Source organism: Natator depressus, chromosome 3 (genome assembly GCF_965152275.1).
Source record: "Natator depressus isolate rNatDep1 chromosome 3, rNatDep2.hap1, whole genome shotgun sequence".
NCBI classification, from domain to species: Eukaryota; Metazoa; Chordata; order Testudines; family Cheloniidae; genus Natator; species Natator depressus.
In genome coordinates, this window is record NC_134236.1 from 56,449,887 (window position 1) to 56,474,544 (window position 24,658).

At 40.5% G+C, this 24,658-nt stretch overlaps 1 protein-coding gene across 1 annotated transcript in view; it reads right to left on the bottom strand.

Annotated features, from left to right (window-relative positions):
- The window catches only part of LMBRD1 (LMBR1 domain containing 1), a 230,220-nt gene that overhangs the window by 166,409 nt on the left and 39,153 nt on the right, over positions 1-24,658 (bottom strand). The window contains exons 4-5 of the mRNA XM_074946845.1: positions 23,911-24,008; positions 20,123-20,190 (exon numbers count right to left, since the gene is read on the bottom strand). Coding sequence (XP_074802946.1) covers positions 20,123-20,190; positions 23,911-24,008 — 166 coding nt within the window. The remainder of the gene's footprint in view (positions 1-20,122; positions 20,191-23,910; positions 24,009-24,658) is intronic.

Here is a 24,658-nt window from a genome sequence, read left to right on the forward strand (position 1 = left end):
TCAGATTCAAAAAGAGATGATTTTCCTCTGGGCCAAACTTTAAAGTTACAAAAAGAAAACCAGGAATACACCTTCCTCTCTGCACAGAGAAAATCGCAAACCAAAACAAAAATAAGCTAACGCATTCCCTTACTAGTACTTACTAATTCTAAGGGAGTTGGATTGCTTGCTTCCTTGATCTGTGTCGGGCAAGCACACACAACAAACAGACCAAAACCTTCTCTCCACCCCCCCCAGTTGAAAGTATCTTGTCCCCTTATTGGTCAGGTGCCAGCCAGGTTACATGAGCTTCTTAACCATTTACAGGTAAAAGGATTTTGTGTCTCTGGCCAGGAGGGATTTTATAGTACTGTATACAGGAAAGTTGTTACCCTTCCTTTATATTTATGAAAATACTTCATGCAGGTCCTTCATGGATGAGGCTACTAAACCAATTCTACTTCGGATATCTGGCCGGCTGAACACATTTGATGATGACGACAGTTTACTGCCTAGATAAAGTCACCCATTACTTCCACAATTTGTCCAGAAGCACAGATATCTCATATCACAACTTTTGTGCCAACACCATGGATTTTTGATTTTGCCCAAGAACATCCGCCTCAAGCTGGAAGCTCTCTAGCGCATCTTTGAAATAGTCCTCTTTGGTCCAGATACAAATCATCATCTGCATAGTCCTGGTCACTAAAAGAAGTTGACTTGACAGTTATACCAATATTTGCAGATCATGCTCAAGGACAATTCATTTTCCAACAGCATAGGGCTGGGCCCAGGACACATCCCTGCTTCACCCTGGATCTAGTGTAAAACCAGTCAGAACTATGGGTCCCACGACACACCCGTGCCAGAATCATTAAGTAGAACTTGAATCAAGTTCTCTGGAGAATGTAGGAAACACCAATGACTTGTAGGGTCTTCCACAAGGCAGCTCTATTGACGTAATCAAAGGCTGTCTTTATGTCTACGTATGCTGCTGTCAAAGGTTAGTTGAATTCACAATGGATCTCAGATAAACCTAGTAACAAATCCCAATTGCTCTGGTGACAATGTTTCACAAGGAGAGGCTGGAACATGGTGAATAGGACACTTGTGGTGACTTTTCTGGAACAGGGAGCAGAGTTATTGGCCTATATATACACACTACCCTCTGTGTGTGGGCCTTTCCCCCTATACAACGGGATAATAATCCCTGCCTTACACTCAGTTATCTTCCCAGTAGTCCATGCCCTAACAGTTAACATGCTACAGTTATGGGCAGGACACCCGCTTTGCACTTCGTTTTTTTTAAATGGCAGAACAAACCTCTTCCAAGGCAGGTACATGTACATAGGTTTTGGGGTTAGAGACTGCATTTACTGCTAATGCATCCAGATCGAGACATGGAGTTGCTGTAGGATGGGTAAGTGCAAACCCTTAATATTCTTTCCATCCACAAATAAAGCTAGAAAAGACTCTAGGAACACAGGAACAAATCTCTAGGAACAAGTCACTCTGCAATGGCTGAACAGTAACTGATAGGTGCACTAATATAGAACATCACCGCTGAAGGAGTGCTCATGCACCTCCCAAACATGGCTTTTGAAGGCAGTTCCATAGCTCGATGCCAGAGGTACTGTACACCAAGTATTCAGAGGTTCTCTTCCAAAACTGATAGCCTTCTGTAGATCAGAAGTTCTGCTCAGCGGGACCAAAAATCTAGTTTATTGAACAGAGCAGATACTCGTATCACGTAGTAAGAGCTAGCACTAGCAGCGGAAAAATGTTCTTAAAAGATACACAAACAAAATGAAGCATATTGAATTAGATCAATTAAGGCATGGCATTTTCATACATTCTTCACATTTTCAGACATTCCACTTTAGCAGGTATGCATCCTGGTAGAAATCTCAGCACTGTCCCCCTTCCAGTAACTGACTGCAGAGATGCACAACTTCTCCTCTCTAGAGCAGTGCCCTGGTATTGGCTGTTGGAGCTCCAACCATCCATATCTTAAATAGCTACTTTGAATCACTATTTGTCTGGTAAATTTTGAACCCCGCTTTAAACCATCCGATAGCGAGTAGGAAGCTCAGCGTTAGCAAGATTGACTAACAATTTGAGACTCATCTGCTAAAGTCAAGTCTGAACAAAAATGTGAAGGGCAATAAAGAATTTTAAGGTTAGAGCTACCAACCTTATCACGCTTTAATGGCACAGTATAATACTTTCAGGACCAATATGTGTTTCTTACCACTAGTTTTAGAAAAATGATTACAAAAAGTCAATCCATGGTCCAGGAATACTTAACTCTCACGCCTAGTCAGTATCATCCAAGCTTTAACTTACTGCAGACTGCAGATGCATCTACATCCCCCTTTACTACACCTACATACTTAGCTAACAGTATGAAAAAGGCCACTGTTTTAAAGATGCACTGTGAAGAAAAAAGTTTCAGTGTTTCTTTACTCCTCTCTACAACGTAAGAGATTGCCTTAAACGTGAATGTCTAGTTGTTTGCATTTGAAATAAAGAATATTAAGTCCTCACAATCCTCTGTTCACTGGTCTCTGAAGTAGGTAATAAGATCTTCAGAACTGTTATCTGCATTTGGAAAGCACCCAGCATGCTGTGACACTTCAATAATCTAAATAAGGTTATTTGAGGTGTAAAGAAAAAAAAAATCAAGAAAATCTTGAAGCCTTTTTTCAGTTAGCATTCTACATCAAAGAAACAGTAATGGGAAGCCTTTTTGCTTTGAAGTTTACCTTTAAGGCTTGAAGAAACACTGCCAACTACTTTGTCCTAAAAACATTTCACCAAAATTGGTAGGAGATTTAATGCTTATTTAGATGTCCTTAAATTGCACATATCCATAACTTTTGAAACCTGCACATTAACTGTCAGCTATTCAGAGCAGGGACCATTTTTTTACTATGTATTTATGCATCAGAGTACAACTCTGTATTGGTTTTTAGAAGGTTACATATCAGCATGTTATCTGAGCACTTGCCCCCAAAAGAAAATAGGGTCCTGGCCCCATTACAGCTCCTGGACAGTCATGTAAATACTAATAAAAGCTGAAAAACGTTAGCTAAATTAGGGATGTAAATATTTTAAAAGTTCACCGATTAAACAGAGGGGCTGGGACTGCTCCGGCCGGTGGAGCCCAGGGATGCTGCTCTGGATGGCTGCCACAGCCCACGGGGCTGGAGCTTCTCTGGCGGACTTGGGTCAGCGGGCCAGTGCGGCTGCTCTGCCCCGCCAAAGGCTGGGAGTTAATGGTTCGGCTGGATTAACCGGTAAGACTAATGCTTACCAGTTAACAGTTTACTATTTTACATTCTTAAGCTAAATACTGAAACGTTTTACATACGCCAGCTTCTACAGGAACTAGTGTTCACAAGCACAATGTCACTGCAATTTGAAAAGGAGTACTTGGGGCACCTTAGAGACTAACAAATAGCTACAGCTCACTTCATTGGATGCATCCGATGAAGTGAGCTGTAGCTCACGAAAGCTTATGCTCAAATAAATTTGTTAGTCTCTAAGGTGCCACAAGTACTCCTTTTCTTTTTGCGGATACAGACTAACAAGGCTGTTATTCTGAAAACTGCAAATTGAGTCACTTCTGTGCTTTTAGTTGGGAAAAAACGTAAACATTATCTGTATTTAGAGAGGCCTTAAAAAAAAATCTCAATATCAAAAGCAGCCACAGAAATTGCAGCTGTCATCATGGTCTCATGCTTAAGAAATTAGTCTCTACATTTTCAGTCTACTTTTGGGTTGATTGGGCTTCCTCTGAGCAGAATTAGTGGCACAGTATTAATTACCGCAGAGGCTCCAACTGTGCTGCTCTAGGTTTTTCAACGCTGAATCTAAACCAGTGGCATGAAACTAGTATAAGCCATGGGGCAGAAAGGGCCATGGTTAAACTGCATTAAACATAGCTAGTGGAGGACAAACATCTGCCTATTTATCTATAGCAATTCCTGACCTTCAGCCAAAAAAGTTTCAGTCCTGGGCACCTACTGCCGAGGTCAACTATGTAGTTCATATCACAAACCTAGCAATGAGAAGAGTTCTTTTCATCTGTGATCTAAGCAGGGGTTTAACTTTTTGATCCAACTGGTGAAAAAGGTAGGGTCAACTATCTATTGTACCTCATTTAACTGAGGAAATGGACCAAATGAATGGAAATGGACCCTGAATCCCTCAGTCTGGAAAGAAGCCTAAGTACAGGACAGAAGGTTACAATGCTTCCAGCAACAATGGAAGTAAGTGCCATTTCAGGAAACCCAGAGAAGGTGAAATCCTCCACCTTGTTTTATGAAGTGAGCCTTGAGACATTAGGAGACCTGTAATATATTCCAATGGGAACAGGAAAGGAAGTGCAAACAGGTAAACAAAGTTATTCAGGAATATCAAGAAGCCTGGCCAAACAAAAATGGTCACTAAGAATCTATGAGGTAAAAGTAATCGTCTACTGTTGTAAGAACCACAATGAGTTCTGAATAATGGTCTGCATGCCAAGGAAGAAAACTTTATTTTGAACACCAAAATGCAAGATCAGGCCAAATAAGATTAGTTATGTAATACACGTAATTAGTGACAAAAGTCTTACTAGATCCAAGAAAAATGAAGGTGTAGTACTACCAAGATTCATAGGTATGTTATTATGGGCAAATTCTCCTTGAATTACTAAAACAAGATCTAAGCAGTATTTTGAATGAGGACAACACAAAAAAGCTGTCAAGGTTCCTCCCCCACTCTGAACTCTAGGGTACAGATGTGGGGACCTGCATGAAAAACCTCCTAAGCTTATCTTTACCAGCTTAGGTCAAAACTTCCCCAAGGTACAAAATATTCCACCCTTTTGTCCTTGGATTGGCCGCTACCACCACCAAACAAATACTGGTTACTGGGGAAGAGCTGTTTGGACACGTCTTTCCCCCCAAAATACTTCCCAAAAACCTTGCACCCTACTTCCTGGACAAGGTTTGGTAGAAAGCCTCACCAATTTGCCTAGGTGACTACAGACCCAGACCCTTGGATCTTAAGAACAATGAACAATCCTCCCAACACTTGCACCCTCCCTTTCCTGGGAAATGTTGGATAAAAAGCCTCACCAATTTGCATAGGTGACCACAGACCCAAACCCCTGGATCTGAGAACAATGAAAAAGCATTCAGTTTTCTTACAAGAAGACTTTTAATAAAAATAGAATTAGAAATAAGAAATCCCCCCTGTAAAATCAGGATGGTAATTACCTTACAGGGTAATTAGATTCAAAACATAGAGAACCCCTCTAGGCAAAACCTTAAGTTACAAAAAAGATACACAGACAGAAATAGTTATTCTATTCAGCACAATTCTTTTCTCAGCCATTTAAAGAAATCATAATCTAACACATACCTAGCTAGATTACTTACTAAAAGTTCTAAGGCTTCATTCCTGGTCTATCCCCGGCAAAGACAAAATGTAGACAGACACACAAACCCTTTGTTTCTCTCCCTCCTCCCAGCTTTTGAAAGTATCTTGTCTCCTCATTGGTCATTTTGGTCAGGTGCCAGCGAGGTTACCTTTAGCTTCTTAACCCTTTACAGGTGAGAGGAGATTTCCTCTGGCCAGGAGGGATTTTAAAGGGGTTTACCCTTCCCTTTATATTTATGACATTAACCTAGGTAGCTGAAGGAGAGAATGCAGGCAGAAGCCCAGCAGCAGAGTAGGGGCTATTGTATTTATTGCTCTCAGTGTAGCATGTATGATTACCTGCCCTGAGGGCGGGTGGTGTACGTGTGCACTCAGTGCAAGGAGCTCCTGGCCCTCAGAGACCATGTACGGGCCCTGGAGGCCAGGGTGGCAGAACTGGAGGAGCTAAGGGAGGCAGAGAGGTATGTTGATGAGGCTTTCCGGGACACTGTAGATATGTCCCTCCTCCAGTCAGACAACCCCTGCGCTGTTGAGGATGAAAGGCCCTGAGAAGGAGAGCAGTCAACGAGAGCAGAGGGAAACTTTCCTATAGTTGGGACCCTCCTTTCAGATGTTGTGGTATCCTCTTGCACTGAGGTTACCTCTCCAGGAAAAGGCAGGTGTTAGTAATGGGAGATTCCATTATTAGAAACAGATAGCTGGGTTTGTGATGACCTGGAGAACTGTATGGTGACTTGCCTGCCTGGTGCGAAGGTTGCAGATCTCCCTAGGCATCTAGATAGACTTATGCATAGTGCTGGGGAGGAGCCAGTTGTCGTGGTACATGTAGGTACCAATGAAATAGGGAAGGGCAGGAGAGACATCCTGGAGGCCAAATTTAGGCTGCTAGGAAAGAGACAAATCCAGGACCTCTATGGTGGCATTCTCAGAAATGCTTCCAGTTCCACATGCATGGCCAGGTAGTCACGCAGAGGTTCAGAGTCTCAATGTGTGGATGAGACGATGGTGTAGAGAGGAGGGGTTTAGATTTATTAGGAACTGGGGAAACTTTTGGCATAGGGGGAGCTTACACAGGAAGGATGGGCTCCACCTAAACCAAAGTGAATCCAGACTGCTGGCACTTAACATTAAAAAGATTGCAGAGCAGTTTTTAAACTAAGAGCTGGGGGAAAGCCGATTGCTGCAGAGGTGCACGTGGATCGGAGAGACACTTCTCTTAGAGGAGAGTCTATTGATAGAGATTCTTTAGGTTTTAGTCAGGAGAAGAGGATGGAAGAGGATAAAGTATGGGCCAGATCAGATGAGAAACATTCACATAAAGAACCTGACATCAGAAAAGGGCAGACAAACAGTGACAAGTTTTTAAAGTACTTGTACACAAATGCTAGAAGACTAAATAATAAGATGGGTGAACTAGAGTGACTCGTGTTAAAGGAGAATATTGATATAATAGGAATAGCAGAAACCTGGTGGAGTGAGGACAATCAATGGGACACAATCATTCCGGGGTACAAAATATATCCAAAGGACAGAACAGGTCTCGTTTGGGGGTGGGGGGAAGTGGCACTATTTGTGAAAGAAAATGTAGAAAATAAAGAACTCAATAACAGTGGGGGATTTCAATTATCCCCATATTGACTGGGTAGATGTCACCTCAGGACGAAATGCAGAGACAAAATTTCTCGATACTTTAAATGACTGCTTCTTGGAGCAGCTGGTACAGGAACCCACAAGGGGAGAGGCAACTCTCAATTTAGTCCTGAGTGGAGCGCAGGTTCTGGTCCAAGAGGTAACTATAACAGGACTGCTTGGAAATAGTGACCATAATAGAATATTTAACATTCTTGTGGTGGGAAGAACGCCTCAACAGTCCAATATTGGGGCATTAAAATTTCAGAAAGGGGAACTATGTAAAAATGAGGTTAGTTAAACAGAAATTAAAAAGGTACAGTGACTAGAGTGAAATCCCTGCAAACTGCATGGACACTTTTCAAAGACACCATAATAGAGGCTCAACTTAAATCTATACCCCCAAATTTAAAAAACACAGTCAGAGCCACCATGGCTTAACAACAAGAGAAAAGAAGCAGAGAGAGATAAAAAGACATCTTTTAAAAAGTGGAAGTCAAATCCTATTGAGGTAAATAGAAAGGCGCGTAAACATTGCCAAATTAAATATAAAAACCTAATAAGAAAAGCCAAAAAGGAGTTTGAAGAACAGCTAGCCAATAACTCAAAAGGTAACAAAATGTTAAAGTACATCAGAAGCAGGAAGCCTGCTAAACAACCAGTGGGGGCCCCCTGGACGATCAAGATACAAAAGGAACACTTAAAGACGATAAAGTCATCGCGGAGAAACTAAATGAATTCTTTGCTTCAGACTTCACAGCTGAGGATGTTAGGGAGATTCCCAAACCTGAGCAGTCTTTTGTAGGTGACAATTCCTCAGATTTGTCACAGATTGAAGTATCACTAAAGGAGGTTTTGGAATTAATTGAGAAAAAAACATTAACAAGTCACCGGGATCAGATGGCATTCACCCAAGAGTTCTGAAAGAACTCAAATGTGAAATTGCGGAACTATTAACTACGGCTTGTAACCTGTCCTTTAAATCAGCTTCTGTACCCAACGACTGGAAGATAGCTAATGTAATGCCAATATTTAAGAAGGGCTCTAGATCTGATCCTGGCAATTACAGACTGGTAAGTCTAACATCAGTACTGGGAAAATTAGTTGAAACAATAGTAAAGAATAAAAGTTGTCAGACACAGAACATAAGTTGTTGAGCAAAAGTCAGCATGGTTTCTGTAAAGGGAAATCATGTCTTACTAATCTATTAGAGTTCTTTGAGGGGGGTCAACAAACACGTAGACAAGGGGGATCCAGTGGACATAGTGTACTTGGATTTCCAGACAAGGTGCCTCACCAAAGGCTCTTACGTAAATTAAGTGGTCATGGGATAAGACGGAAGATCCTTTCATGGATTGAGAACTGGATAAAAGACAGGGAACAAAGGATAGGAATAAATGGTAAATTTTCAGAATGGAGAGGGGTAACTAGTGGTATTCCCCAAGGGTCAGTCCTAGGACCAATCCTATTCAACTTATTCATAAATGATCTGGGGAAAAGGGGTAAACAGTGAGTTGGCAAAGTTTGCAGATGATACTAAACTGCTCAAGATAGTTAAGACCAAAGCAGACTGTGAAGAACTTCAAAAAGATCTCACAAAACTAAGTGATTGGGCAACAAAATGGCAAATGAAAATTAATGTGGACAAATGTAAAGTAATGCACATTGGAAAAAATAACCCCAACTATACATACAATATGATGGGGGCTAATTTAGCTACAACTAATGAAGAGAAAGATCTTGGAGTCATTGTGGATAGTTCTCTGAAGACATCCACAGAGTGTGCAGCAGCAGTCAAAAAACCAAACAGAATGTTAGGAATCATTAAGAAAGGGATAGAGAATAAGACGGAGAATATCTTATTGCCCTTACATAAATCCATGGTATGCCCACATCTTGAATACTGCGTACAGATGTGGTCCCCTCATCTCCGAAAAAGATATGCTGGCATTAGAAAGGGTTCAGAAAAGGGCTACTAAAATGATTAAGGGTTTGGAATGGGTCCCATATGAGGGGAGATTAAAGAGGCTACGACTTTGCCAGCAGATTGAGGGACGTGATCGTTCCCCTCTCTTCGACATTGGTGAGGCCTCTCCTGAGGTCCTTTCCAACTCTGATATTCTATGAAAATCATGAGTGGTGTGGAGAAAGTGAATAAGGAAAAGTTATTTACTTGTTCCCATAATATAAGAACTAGGGGCCACCAAATGAAATTAATGGGCAGCAGGTTTAAAATAAATAAAAGGAAGTTCTTCACTCAGCGCACAGTCAACCTGTGGAACTCCTTGCCTGAGGAGGTTGTGAAGGCTAGGACTATAACAGGGTTTAAAAGAGAACTAGATAAATTCATGGATAGGTTAAGTCCATTAATGGCTATTAGCCAGGATGGGTAAGGAATGGTGTCCCTAGCCTCTGTCAGAGGGTGGAGATGGATGGCTGGAGAGAGATCACTTGATCATTACCTGTTGGGTTCACTCCCTCTGGGGCACCTGGCATTGGCCACTGTCGGTAGACAGGATACTGGGCTGGATGGACCTTTGGTCTGACCCAGTACTACCATTCTTATCTTCTTATGTCTCTGGGGCAGAAACAATCTGTTCTCTTCTTGTTCAGCACCTACTGCAATGGTGTCCTGGTATATGACTGGGGCTCCTACATCCTATGGAGTGCTGACCACCACAGTCACCACTACCACAATAATATTGTTAGATTCCAAAACAAGGTAGCTGGCAACCTGAGAATGAAGGAAGATGCTGGTACTGTGCTTTTTGAAAACATCAAGAGTGCTACTGATAGCGGCCATGTGTTGACATAAGTAACATGCACACCTAGTAACTGACAAGCAAAAGTATCAGGAGCAGAAAATGCAGACTCGAGCTGGTGATCTACCTCAGCAGCTGAACAAGACACTATATAAAGAACTGAGGTTATATGATCAGAAAACAGACTGTTTATATTTGTTTGTGGTTATTCTGACCTAATATTTAGGTATATTTCATTTTCAAAAGAAAGAAAAGATAGAAGTAGCCACTTGAGTCCATGGCTACTAAAGCCTATTATACATTTATCTTTGTCAGTCCATGCACCCCCGATCATGTGACTGGGAGCAGGAAATAAAGCCTAGTCCATTAGTGTGTGTCTGAATAATAGCACAACCATGCATCACTATGAAGGCCTATCTTCAACCACATATTGAACTTGAATTCTTCTAACAGAACTGCAATACATTTCAAATATTAGATAATTTTTCATTATAGCAGCAAACTGAAGTTTAACATTTTTGCAGTCTACCTGTATTTTGGTGGCAAAAGCAGCTAAAAGTGTGAGCTAACATTACAAATTTTCCCAGTTTTTCAGATTTCACTGAAGTCATTCTACTTAGATGAACTACTCAATCCAAAGAGAAGCATGTACATCCAAAAGAGCAACCAGAACTATCAATTCTAGAATTTTCATGGTTCGGCAAGACATCTGGCCAACAATAAATCTGAGAAAAAACTAATTTATTATTCTAATCTATCATACTAATTTAATCAATTGTTCAGCTGTTGAGCAGAGTTGTTTGGCATATTCAACATCAAAGCAACAATGTAGAAAACTTCATATGACAAAAAAAAAAACTAACTATCCCCCAACTGCTGCTGTCAAACATTTCTGGGAGAACACTTATCATCCACAGTAGCCTTCTGAACCTTAACTTTTATTCTTTAATTCCAGTTACACTGGAAAATGTCCTCAGTATTCAATTCCCCGTTTGGTAGATGGCCTGAAACACAGGACTAAGCTAAACAATTCACAAAATGAGCTTGATTTAGCATACTTTTAGGAACTTTTGGGTACTTGTAACCATAAAGCAAACCCACATTTATGTATCAAATCCACTGGGAAATGTATTGATGTGAACAGCTTATGACAGCAGTCAGAACTCTAATTATGGTCCCCTGGAATGCCAAACATGTGTAGAGGGCTGAGACTAAATTAAATATGGTCCCAGACGTGAGATGTACGTATACTGTATAAAAAAAGAAAGGTGCATGGCCAATGCTCAGTTGGGATACCAGAATGACAAGATGATAGAAACGTGCAACATCATTCCCACTTACGATGATTCTTCACTCACTGGCTTTTCCTTCTTCACTTCTGATGAAGTATGCACAATACAGGAAGTCATTTGGCTATACCTACCTTACTCTTCTACAATTGCAATTCTACTGGTCTGTATTTAAGAATTGAATAAAAAGTCTTCATGTCTGTGTGTGACTCACCAGTCTCACTTCTTGTAAGTTCTACCTAACTGCCTGAGTAAAGAATCTGAATTAGTCAGATTAATGCCCCCCCCAAATTAATCAAAGGCTACCGGCAGCATAGAAGATGGTTTTAAAGTGCTGGTGGGACACATGGACTAATAGGTGATCAAAGCTGAAACAGCTGGTGCATTGGGACTGTGGTAGAGGTAAGGAGGTATTTCATGGTAAAGTACAAGAGCACACACGTACAGAGGGTTAGTGTCTGAAGGTCCTTAAAAATGAAACTTGTATTTGTTGTGGTGTATAAAGGAAAAGCCAGTGGAAAGACAAAGTGGTAACATGATCAAAATAGATGAAAATATCTTAAAAGCAGTATTTTGAATGTGCCCCTGGAGCTGTAATGTGGGTGCTAGTTAAAGCCAAACAGAAGGAGGTTGCAGTAGTAGACAGAAAACTATACAGGCCTTAATGAGAGTTTTAGGACTCTGCGCTAAGAGAGAAACTGAATTTCAGATGCTGCAGAGGAAGCAGCAGCAGAATGATGTTGAAGTGGCCCAGATATGTAAGGCTAGCTAGAGAAAAGGTGGATCCAAAGAGGACACCCATGCTATGTATCTAAGCAACAGGAAAGATTAATGTTCTTGTCCATAGTGAATGAGGGAGTGGAGGGTAAGAAAACTAGGGAGGAAGACTAGGAGTTCAATTTTGCTGAGATTAGGGGAGGCAGAAAATAGCCAGATGATTGTGACAAAGTGGGCTACAGCAGGGTCAAAATCTGAATGTCAGTTTGTATTGCAACCTTCATTTTTTATTGTAACCTTCATTTTGTACAGTGTGTTGAGCACATGCCTAACCCTACCCAAAATAAGTATATTATGATGTATTCCAGTCAGCTGTGTTACCCAGGAAAGGTGTTTGACACCTACTTGAATGAGTACAATGGTAAAGGCAGGTCTACTCTAAAAAATTTGCACCAATGCAGTTGCGCCGCTGTAGCACATCTGGTGAAGATGCTTTAAGCTAAACGGGTGCTTAATAATTCCACCTCCACAAGAGACAGGAGCTATGTTGGCTGGAGAAGCTGAATGTTACTGAATGAAATAGTAAAAGGAAAAGAAGAATGGGTCAATGACAAAGTCCTTTAAGACTCTCTTGGAAAGAGAAGGCACAGAAGATATCAAAGTAAGAGGAGAGCCACCAGAGGAGGATGTAGTTGCAAGAGCTAAGTGGAGGACAATATTTCAATGATCACAGCATTATCAGCAGTGTCAAAAGCAGCCTACATGTCAGGGAAGGATAAAGCAGAAGCCATGAGATTTGGCCAAGACGATGTCATTCAAGACCTCAGGGAAAGCGGTTTACTCAGTGAAATGCATATGGCAAAAGCCAGGACAGACTGACAAAAGGAACTGATGGCTAAGTTGTAAGTGGTACAAAGTTAGTTAAGAGAAGTGAAGTCATAATCAGTAGTGGAGAGAGATGTGAGGTGAATGAACTTTTTTAGGATTGAGAAAAGCCATGTTTTACTATAAAGGAAGCAACTAATGTAACAAGAGACCAAGGAAAAAAGACGACGGATGTAATGTGGTCATTGGGGCACAAAAATGGGTTAAACAAGGAAAGTAGGCAAGAAGATACAGCATCATTGATGGGAAGGAGGAAAGAGGACTGGGCCCAATTAAGTCACTAAGATTCTCAATTACCTCTGTCTTGGCTGTCCCCACCCATGCTTTTTTCTATTAGAAAAACTGCAATTTGTTATACGGAGATTTAAAAAATGGGTCTCCACTGTACTACCAAGACCCTAGCATTGCAACAAAATTCAACCCTCTTCTGGTTAAGAGCCTATAAGCAGACATTCTTTGCCATAATCTCTCACTACCCTCCAATTCTCACTAATGTCATCAGGCAGGAGAAGCCGGGGAAAAATCCACAGAAGCCCCCATCAGTCTGCTCCACAGGGGTGTGCAATGGGACAGAGTAGTAACTGTACAGCCAACTGAAGATCAAGCCAACCAAAGATCACACAGAATGTGCGTAAGGCATTTAGACCTGGTTTGAACTACTGAACTGCTGCAACATCCCCAACAAATTAGCAAAGCTATAAAAACAAAGCCATGGGAAGTTGTTCTCAAGATACTGTATATTAGCCATATTATTATTACCATATTATTATGTTTTATTTGTAATGCAAAAGAGAGGAACTTCCTTAGTTCTCAGAGGGTCAGCAACTTCTGGGGAGACACTTATGCATAGAACAATAGGAAGTCTGTCACTGTGCCTTCCAGAATGTGGGGCACCAATTCCTTTCTGAGGATGGCCCACAAATGAGACTCCCAATAAAACTGACAACAGAGTCAGTTCCAGCTGTACACCTGCCATGAAAAAACTCACTTTGTTTAGGATAGTAGTCCATCCTTTTTAGCAGTGGCAATAGTTTCTCTCTCAACTCTAGCTTTGACTCAGATAATGCAAAACCAGAACCAACACAGCTACAGCAAAGCAAATGTATTCTATATCTCCTTGTGGATCTACAAACTTCTTTACTAAATTCTAATCATACAGAAGTGCACAAATCCACTGAAGGCAGCAGGACTGTCAGCAGTGAGGAGATAAGTGGCAGACATTAAGGTTGTACAGGTTTACAACTGGGGGTATAATTTTCATACAAGTGACGTGAGATAAGGAAAGAACCCAACTTGACACAAACAAGATTGACATGTATGGACTGCAGTTAAAACTAACTTTTTGTTTTAATTCTATTTGAATTGCACATCAGAATTGGGCTGCTCATTTTATCTGAAGTCATTGCCACGACCAAGAAACCCGACAATGCCAAACTCCACAGTCGCTTTTCAGAGTAGACTCTCTCAATGTCTTCTCACCTGTTTTTGGCTGTTGAGTTATATTCCTTCTCTGGAAATCTATTAGTCACTCATAACAATTGGTCTACCCAGAACAAGGGAAAGTATAAATGCACACGGGAAGTAGAGAGAGGGTAGAGGAGAACTGAAGCATATGTTGCAAGTTCCTGTAACCAGTTTTAACTCCAAGTTTATATAAAGAGGTATTTTAAATTTTGATCCCCAAACATGAGGGATTTAATTGTAGTCTTTGGTGACTTAATTCTAGAAGCTATTGAAATTCAACTCAGTTATCTTTATTTATAGACTAATTATGGTACAACTACCTTCATAGGATTTTTTAAAATTATACTGCAACAAGGAAATTTAGGATACTCAGAGTACAATTTGTGTAATTCAAACACTTTACGTGTGGTACTCAAACGATTATTTTTAGTTACAGGCATTAAGTTACAGCCTTGAATTATTTTTTACACTATGGACTGCTGAGATATCCTTGTGTAGAGATGCCTCAACTAATCATATTAAGAGTCATCTAGGAATATGCTTTAAGTTTTAGGCACGCCGCTAAAGTGACTCATGGAGTAGTCATAAGCAAACCATATGCACAAGAAAACATGACAAGGCCAAACAGGTAAACAAGCAGTTAAAAAAAAAATCAAATCAACATATACGTATCAATATAAATAAGGTACACATGAACAGTTTAACAGTGATATTTCCACAGTATCTAGAAAAATTCAACACTCCTTAAAAATGTTGTCTTCTGGTGACAGAAGGCGTTTAGAAAGGAAAAGTAGTTATGAGCTAAGATTATCAACATTTCATTTTTGTGTTGCCATTAAAAAGCAACATTTATCCATATTTACACACACAGCTATGGTGTAGGAGATCTTTCTACTTCTTTTTCCAGGAATAAGGACATGTATACCTACTACCCTCATTCTCTGCAGAGGTTAAAAGGTTAGGGGGCATAAGGGAGAAATGCCAGACTTGCTCCTCTCTGTCTTAGGTAAGTAGCCATCCTCACCAGCTTCAGCTCCTCCTGGGAGGAAACTCTCATTGCCCCAGCCAATGTTTCAAGCAACTTTAATCCCTGATTGCATCAGATACTAATCAATAACTGAGTAAATACTGACTTTTAAATTAAAAATCATTTTCTTAAAATATTTGGTTATTAGCCACAATTTAAAAAAAAAAATGGATTATGGCCATAGCTCACTGGGAACAGTTTTCTTTTACCAACACTACAGTGAACCTGCTGGCTCATTACTGCATAACCCCCATATTTAACTGGAGGGAAAAGATTGAGCCACAGGTCATTTTAGAAAGGTAAACATCTAGTTCAGAATCTAGCCAACAGATATTTAGTAAACCTGGAAGACACTTTTCCCCCCCAAAAGGGTACAGGGGATCAGACAGATATCCAGAAGATTACATAGGAGCATATACAACAGACTGTGGGAGCATCTTGAAAGCGGGTTGCACAAGGAAGACCACGCAGCAGAAGAGCAAACTTAACTGGACATAACAGAACTAAGCTCTGGCCACTGTAAGCTACACTGTGCCTACAGTAGTTATAACCTCTCCTTTCTGCCACCCCTACTAAAAGGCCATAGAATTTAATCCAATACTTCCTGCATCAAACCCATAAATTCTAGAGGAGTTCAAGCTTCACAGACCCTGGACTTCAGAAAAGCAGACTGACTCCCTCAGGGAACTGATGGGCAGGATCCCTTGGGAGAACAACATGGGGGGGACAGGAGTCCAGGAGAGCTGGCTGTATTTTAAAGAATCCTTATGGAGGTTACAGGGACAAACCATCCCGATGCGTAGAAAGAATAGTAAATATGGCAGGCGAACAGCTTGGCTTAACAGTGAAATCCTTGCTGATCTTAAGCACAAAAAAGAAGCTTACAAGAAGTGGAAGATTGGACAAATAACCAGGGAAGAGTATAAAAATATTACTCGGGCATGCAGGAGTGAAATCAGGAAGGTCAAATCACACCTGGAGTTGCAGCTAGCAAGAGATGTTAAGAGTAACAAGAAGGGCTTTTTCAGATGTGTTAGCAACAAGAAGAAAGTCAAGGAAAGTGTGGGCCCCTTGCTGAATGAAGGAGGCAACCTAGTGACCGAGGATGTGGAAAAAGCTAATGTACTCAATGCTTTTGTTCGCCTCTGTCTTCAAGAACAAGGTCAGCTCCCCGGCTACTGCACTGGGCAGCACAGCAAGGGGAGGAGGTGACCAGCCCTCTGTGGAGAAAGAAGTGGTTCGGGACTATTTAGAAAAGCTGGACGAGCACAACTCCATGGGGTCGGATGCGCTGCATCCAAGAGTGCTAAAGGAGTTGGCGGATGTGATTGCAGAGCCATTGGCCATTATCTTTGAAAACTCATGGCGATCGGGGGAAGTCCCGGACAACTGTAAAAAGGCTAATGTAGTGCTCATCTTTAAAAAAGGGAAGGAGGAGGATCCTGGGAACTACAGGCCAGTCAGCCTCACCTCAGTCCCTGGAAAAATCATGGAGCAGGTCCTCAAGGAATTCTGAAGCACTTAGAGGAGAGGAAAGTGATCAGGAACAGTCCGCATGGATTCACCAAGGGCAAGTCATGCCTGACTAATCTAATTGCCTTCTATGACGAGATAACTGGCTCTGTGGATGAGGGGAAAGCAGCGGATGTGTTGTTCCTTGACTTTAGCAAAGCTTTTGACATGGTCTCCCACAGTATTCTTGCCAACAAGTTAAAGAAGTACGGGCTGGATGAATGGACTATAAGTTGGCTAGATTGTCGGGCTCAACGGGTAGTGATCAATGGCTCCATGTCTAGTTGGCAGCCGGTATCAAGTGGAGTGCCCCAAGGGTCGGTCCTCGGGCCAGTTTTGTTCAATATCTTCATCAATGATCTGGAGGATGGTGTGGATTGCACCCTCAGCAAGTTTGCAGATGACACTAAACTGGGAGGAGAGGTAGATACGCTGGAGGGTAGGAATAGGATACAGAGGGATGTAGATAAATTAGTGGATTGGGCCAAAAGAAATCTGATGAGGTTCAACAAGGACAAGTGCAGAGTCCTGCACTTAGGACGGAGGAATACCATGCACCGCTACAGACTAGGGACCGAATGGCTAGGCAGCAGTTCTGCAGAAAATGATTGAGGGGTTACAGTGGACGAGAAGCTGGATATGAGTCAACAGTGTGCCCTTGTTGCCAAGAAGGCCAATGGCATTTTGGGATGTATAAGTAGGGGCATTGCCAGCAGATCGAGGGACGTGATCGTTCCCCTCTATTCGACATTGGTGAGGCCTTATCTGGAGTACTGTGTTCAGTTTTGGGCCCCACACTACAAGAAGGATGTGGAAAAATTGGAAAGAGGCCAGTGGAGGGCAACAAAAATGATTAGGGGACTGGAACACATGAGTTATGAGGAGAGGCTGAGGGAACTGGGATTGTTTAGTCTGCAGAAGAGAAGAACGAGGGGGGATTTGATAGCTGCTTTCAACTACCTGAAAGGGGATTCCAAAGAGGATGGATCTAGACTGTTCTCAGTGGTAGCAGATGACAGAACGAGCAGTAATGGTCTCAAGTTGCATTGGGGGAGGTTTAGGTTGGATATTAGGAAAAACTTTTTCACTAGGAGGGTGGTGAAACACTGGAATGCGTTACCTAGGGAGGTGGTGCAATCTCCTTCCTTAGAAGTTTTTAAGCTCAGGCTTGACAAAGCCCTGGCTGGGATGCTTTAGTTGGGGATTGGTCTGCTTTGAGCAGGGGGTTGGACTAGATGACCTCCTGAGGTCCCTTCCAACTCTGATATTCTATGATTCTATGATTCACTCTTGACTTGCAGACTTCAAGAGACTGAAAGCTAAGTTAGTTAAGTTATCTCAATGGCTAGTTACCCACACAAACATTTTCCATCTTATTTCTAGTCTGAATTTGTCACCTCTTCGCAGTCTCTTAAATCAGATAAATAGATTTACAGTGAAACTAATTAAGCTCAAGCAGGTTTTCCAAACTCCAAATTATGATTGTAGCTCTTTTCTGCATTTGTTCCAATTGGTCACTATCGTTTTTGGTGTACACACATCAGAACTGGACTCAGTACTTCAGTGATATTTCTCACTAGGTCTGTATATAGTGGTAATATCTACATCTACTTGATATTCTGTCTATCCATCCAAGGATCACTTTTTAGGGTTCATCCTGTGAAGATATCATACACAGAGTTAAAGAAACTGAATGCTCCATCATACTTTAGAAACATTTAAATACTACTTAGTGAAAGAACCTGCCATGGCACATGAACTAAGTACTGTATATACTCCTGTCAAGGTTCCTTCCCCACTCTGAACTCTAGGGTACAGATGTGGGGACCTGCATGAAAACCTCCTAAGCGTACTTTTACCAGCTTAGGTTAAAACTTCCCCAAGGTACAAACTATTTTACCCTTTGCCCTTGGACTTCCACTGCCACCACCAAACGTTTATCTGTGTTTATTTATTAGGGAAGTGTTTTTTGGAAACGTCTCTCCACTCAAAATCCTCCCAACCCTTGCACCCCACTTCCTGGGGAAGGTTTGGTAAAAATCCTCACCAATTTGCATAGGTGACCACAGACCCAAACCCTTGGATCTTAAGAACAATGAAAAAGCAATCCGTTTCTGAAAAGAAGGATTTTAATAGAAGTAAAAAGTAAAAAAGAATCATCTCTGTAAAATCAGGATGATAAATATCTTATAGGGTAATTAGATTCAAAACAGAGAATCCCTCTAGGCAAAACCTTAAGTTACAAAAAGACACAGACAGGAATATCCATTCCTTTCAGCACAGGTTATTTCCTCAGCCATTTAAAGAAATCATAATCTAACGCATATCTAGCTAGATTACTTACTAAGTTCTAAGACTCCATTCCTGTTCTGTCCCCGCAAAAGCATCACCCAGACAGACAGACCCTTTGTTTCCCCCACCCCCTCCAGCTTTGAAAGTACCTTGTCTCCTCATTGGTCATTTTGGTCAGGTGCCAGCGAGGTTATCCTAGCTTCTTAACCCTTTACAGGTGAAAGGGTTTTTCCTCTGGCCAGGAGGGATTTTAAAGGTGTTTACCCTTCCCTTTATAATTTATGGCAACTAATTATTAAAGATGAAAAACAGGACATGGAATAATGTTTAAACTTCTGCAGAACACTATTATTTATGGGAAAGAAAAGAATTTCTTATTCCCTTACTTGAGTAATGTATTATATCTCTCTCAAACTAAAGCCAATAAAGCCTTTACACCAAAGACAAGTATATATGTACATAAGCATGAGCCCACACTGAACTATTAGATCCCAATTCAGAAAGCATTTATGCACAGGTATAACTCTTAGCCCACCATGCACATGACTTCCTGAATTAGGGTCTTAATGTACAAATTAATTTCACAGGTTTAAAAAAGGAAATCAAAGTTTAGCTATTCTCATTATATGGCCTGTGGTGTATATTATGATGTCAACTTATGACTAATTATAAGCATATTTCAGACAACTGTATTAAGATTAAAGATTGCACAAAGTCAGAAAAATCCAAAGTTAAAGCTGCATGCATAACTTCAATTCTGCCTCCTACGTGTATGCAACAAAATACAGCAGGCAACATGAAAGAGCTGGATAGTTGTCCTCAACTATAAAAATGGATTCAAATATTTAAGATACATCCCTGAAAATCTTGAGTATGAGAGTCTCTCCCCCACTTAGATCTGTATATTATGAAGAATTTAAAAAAAAATGAACAGAAAAAAATAAAATAAAAGATCCATTGTGGGTCTGATGTTACCATAATCTACCCTAGCTTTGCTCTGGTGATTCAGGATATTAGAATCTTTATAGGGATTTTTTTTTTCCCATGATGCTATTTTTCACTTTACCTTTTCAGTTATTTATTAATCTAATTTTTCCTTTACCTTCACTTCAATACACACACATGTATATACTTACCCAATTAGAAGAAGAACTGCGCAAACCATGAGGAATCCCAGAGTATACTTGAGTGCAGTTTGAACATGCTGTATTTTAAATTAAACAAAGTTGTAATATATTTAATATTTGATTTTTTTAGAACATCTGCATATTTTAATCAATAAATCACAGGATAGAATATTTACTGGGACATGCGGTCTATAAAAATATTACTGTAACTAAAACTGATTTTGTTTCAAGAATGCAAATTTCTGCCTTAGATCTAACAAATTGTATAGTTTGATGTTAAGAGGTAATAACCATATGAAATTAAGATCTATTACACAGTATAAGCTTGGACAACCTGCTCTGGCCAGATGTCACTCCTTTAAATCCTCTTGAACATCTGTCTTGGGTGTGCTATTCAATAGAGAAAAAGGCACTATACTAATAGACTAATAAGAACCATGCTGCTGGTACTATGAGGTAGAGTGACAAATACAAGCATGTATCTGCAACATGCCCTAATCTGAACTCTGTAGTACTGCTATGGTGAGTTTGAGTGACATTTTCATTAAAATTAACTATTCTCTTAATGTGGCATTCGGAATAAATTCTAGTTTCAGGAGAGCACTGCTGCCTATTTTCATTTAATGGCACTCTTTTGTAACATGGCCACCACAGAGACTAGTTACTCCTCCTTAGGAGGAGCAGGTTTTCTGACTATATGACCTCAAAGCCATTTTTGCCATTCTTCTTTTACTTCAGAGCCCAGTTACGATCAGCGCTTCAGGAAAGAATACCTGAGAGACTGTTATAGGGTGCAGTATTTATACCCTGGGTGTAAGGAAGGTTGGGATCAAGAGAATTGTTCCTTCTGCCTGACATTCTGCTAAAATGTGACTCCTACAATTGAGCATATCATGGATAATTAACATTAAGCTAAGTATTAGTGATCAATGGCGCCATGTCTAGTTGGCAGCTGGTATCAGAGTGCCCAAAGGGTTGGTCCTGGGGCCAGTTTTGTTCAATATCTTCATTAATGATCTGAAGGATGGCATGGATTGCACCCTCAGCAAGTTAGCAGAGGACACTAAACTGGGAGGAGTGGTAGATACGCTGGAGGGTAGGGATAAGATACAAAGGGACCTAGACAAATTAGAGGATTAGGCCAAAAGAAATCTGGTGACGTTCATCAAGGACAAGTGCAGAGTCCTGCATTTAGGATGGAAGAACCTCATGCACTGCTACAGACTAGGGACCGAATGGTTAGGCAGCAGTTCTGCAGAAGAGGACCTAGGGGTTACAGTGGACGAGAAGCTGGATGTGAGTGCCCTTGTTGCCATGAAGGCCAATGGCAGTTCGGGCTGTATAAGTAGGAGCATTGCCAGCAGATCGAGGGATGTGATCCTTCCCCTCTATTCAGCATTGGTGAGGCCTTACTGTACTGTGTACAGTTTTGGGCCCCACGCTACAAGGACGTGGAAAAATTGGAAAGTGTCCAGTGGAGAGCATTAGGGGGCTGGAGCACATGATTTATGAGGAGAGGCTGAGGGAACTGGGATTGTTTAGTCTGCAGAATAGAAGAATGAGGGGGGATTTGACAGCTGCTTTCAACTACCTGAAAGGGGGTTCCAAAGAGGATGGATCTAGACTGTTTTCAATGGTACCGGATGACAGAACAAGGAGCAATGGTCTCAAGTTTCAGTCGGGAAGGTTTAGGTTGGATATTAGGAAAAACTTTTTCACTAGGAGGGTGGTGAAGCACTGGAATGGGTTACCTAGGAAGGTGGTGGAATCTCCTTCCTTAGACGTTTTTAAGGTCAGGCTTGACAAAGCCCTGGCTGGGATGCTTTAGTTGGGGATTGGTCCTGCTTTGAGCAGAGGGTTGGACTAGAGGACCTCCTGAGGTCCCTTCCAATCCTGGTATTCTATGTTTAATATTGCAACTCAAATGGACTCCTTAATTTAGCATATTTTTAAAGAAGTCTACTACGTGTCTTAAACAGAAGTAACCATCAACTTCTTCAAATTAAAGACTTGAAAGTTTAGAACAATGTCAGTGTAAATTTTATTTTTAGGGCTGTCGATTAATAGCAATTAACTCACGCGATTAACTCAAAAAAATTAAGAGATTAATTGCACTGTTAAACACCACAATATCAATTGAAATTTATTAAATATTTTTGGATGTTTTCCCACATTTTCAAATATACTGATTTCTATTATAACACAGGATACAGTGTACAGTGCTCACTTTATATTAGTTATGACAAATGTGCACTGTAAAAATAATAGTATTTTTCAACTCACCTCATGCAAGTACAATAAGGAGATTGCATTATCGTCGAAGTAACTTATAAACGTAGATTTTTGTTGGTACATAACTGCACTCAAAAACAAAACAGTGTAAAACTTTAGAGCCTACAAGTCCACTCAGTCCTACTTCTTGTTCAGCCAATCGCTAAGACAAGCAAGTTTGTTTACACTTATGGGAGATACTGCTGCCTGCTTCTTATTTACAATGTTACCTGAAAGTCAGAACAGGCATTCGCATGGCACTTTTGTAGCCAGCACTGTAAGGTATTTACATGCCAGATATGCTAAACATTCGTATGCCCCTTCATGCTTCAGCCACCATTCCAGAGGACATGCTTCCATGTTGATGATACTCGTTAAAAAAAAAAAAAAAACGCATTAATAAATTTGTGACAGTTCTCCTCCAAGGAGTTCAGTAAGTCTCCTGCTCTGTTTTACCTGCATTCTGCCATATGTTTCATGTTACAGCAGTCTTGGATGATGATCTAGCACTTGTTTGTTTTAAGAACACTTTCACAGCAGATTTGACAAAATTGAAAGAAGGTACCATGTGAGATTTCTAAAAATAGCTACTGCACTCAACCCAAGGTTTAAGAATCTGAAGTGCCGTCCAAAATTTGAGCGGGACGAGGCATATAGCATGCTTTCAGAAGTCTTAAAAAAGAGCAACACTGATGCGGAAACTACAGAACCCGAATCACCAAAAAAGAAAATGAACCTTCTACTGGTGTCATCTGACTCAGTTGATGAAAATGAACACACGTCAGTCCACTCTGCTGTGGATCATAATCGAGCAGAACCCATCATCACCATGGACTTATGTCCTCTGGAATGGTGTTGAAGCATGAAGGGACATACCAATCTTTCGCACATCTGGCATGTAAATATCTTGTGATGATGGCTATGACAGTGCCATCTGAATGCCCGTTCTCGCTTTCAAGTGATGTTGTAAACAAAAAGCGGGCAGCATTATCTCCTGCCAATTATAACCAAACTTGTTTGTCTGAGCAACTGGCTGAATTAGGACTGCGTGGACTTGTAGGCGCTAAAGTTTTACACTGTTTTGTTTTTAAATGAAGTAATTTTTTGTACACAATTCTACATTTGTAAATTCAACTGTCATGATAAAAAGAGATTGCACTATTTATAATGGGGGAATTGAAAAATACTCTTTTTTTTACAGTGCTAATATTTGTAATAAATTTGTAATAAATAAATAGAAAGTGAGCACTGTACACTGTATTCTGTGTTTTAATTGAAATCAATATATTTGAAAATTTTTAAATAAATGATATTCTGTTCTTTAATGGCGCGATTAATTGCGATTACGTTTTTTAATCACTTGACAGCCCTATTTATTTTGTTTAAAATTAAGATCAGAGATAACGGTTCAACAAAAGGCTACTCTGAACAGTTGAAGCAGAACAGCTGTTAGACTTCATTATTTGGCTACTGTATTCAGACCTTAAGAAACAAGTCCATGCTAGGTGTGGCATAAATCAACTTACTGAGCATGTGCTGGTATCATCTTCATCCTTCTCCTCATAATAGAAATAGACAAAAGGGATCCACAAAAACACAGAGAACAATATGATGGAATACAAAGCTGAGGAGAGAAAAAAAGCAGACAAAAAAATTAAATCCAAGTTGTGTTGGCTTACATTGTTACACCACAACAGCTAAAAATTAACTGGTAAAGTAATCAAAATGTCTTAGAATGTCACCATTTCCTCTCATCCCAACTGAAAAAAAAAAGGTCATTCTGATAATTTACCTCTAGAACAAGTGGGTTGAAATTGTAGTGAGTCTAGTCATTTGCTAGCCACATAAGACATTTATTACACATCAACCATTAAGATGAACCTGTCAGGTCTCAACAATAAGTCATAATAACTGGTAATGCAGGTTTTCAAATGGCATGCAATTATATGATCAAAATATCTGCAATTATTCCTACATATGTTGTCAGTCATGTGATCTTTAGAGCTATTATGTCCCAAGACGGTTTTTTCTACAAAAAAACCCAAAACATCAGTTACTGAATATATGTTTCACGTACAAATAAATCAGACTCCACCCATCAGTGCTTTTGAAAACTAGTATCCTATTGCCAATATGCTCTCAGGAGTTATTAGGGAGGGAGGGGATATAGGACAGAAAATGTCAATAGCCAGGACCCTTTCCTTCCTCAAACTTCAAACCACAAAAATATAATTCTGCAACTGAGACTGAGCCCTTCCATCACAGAGGGATGAG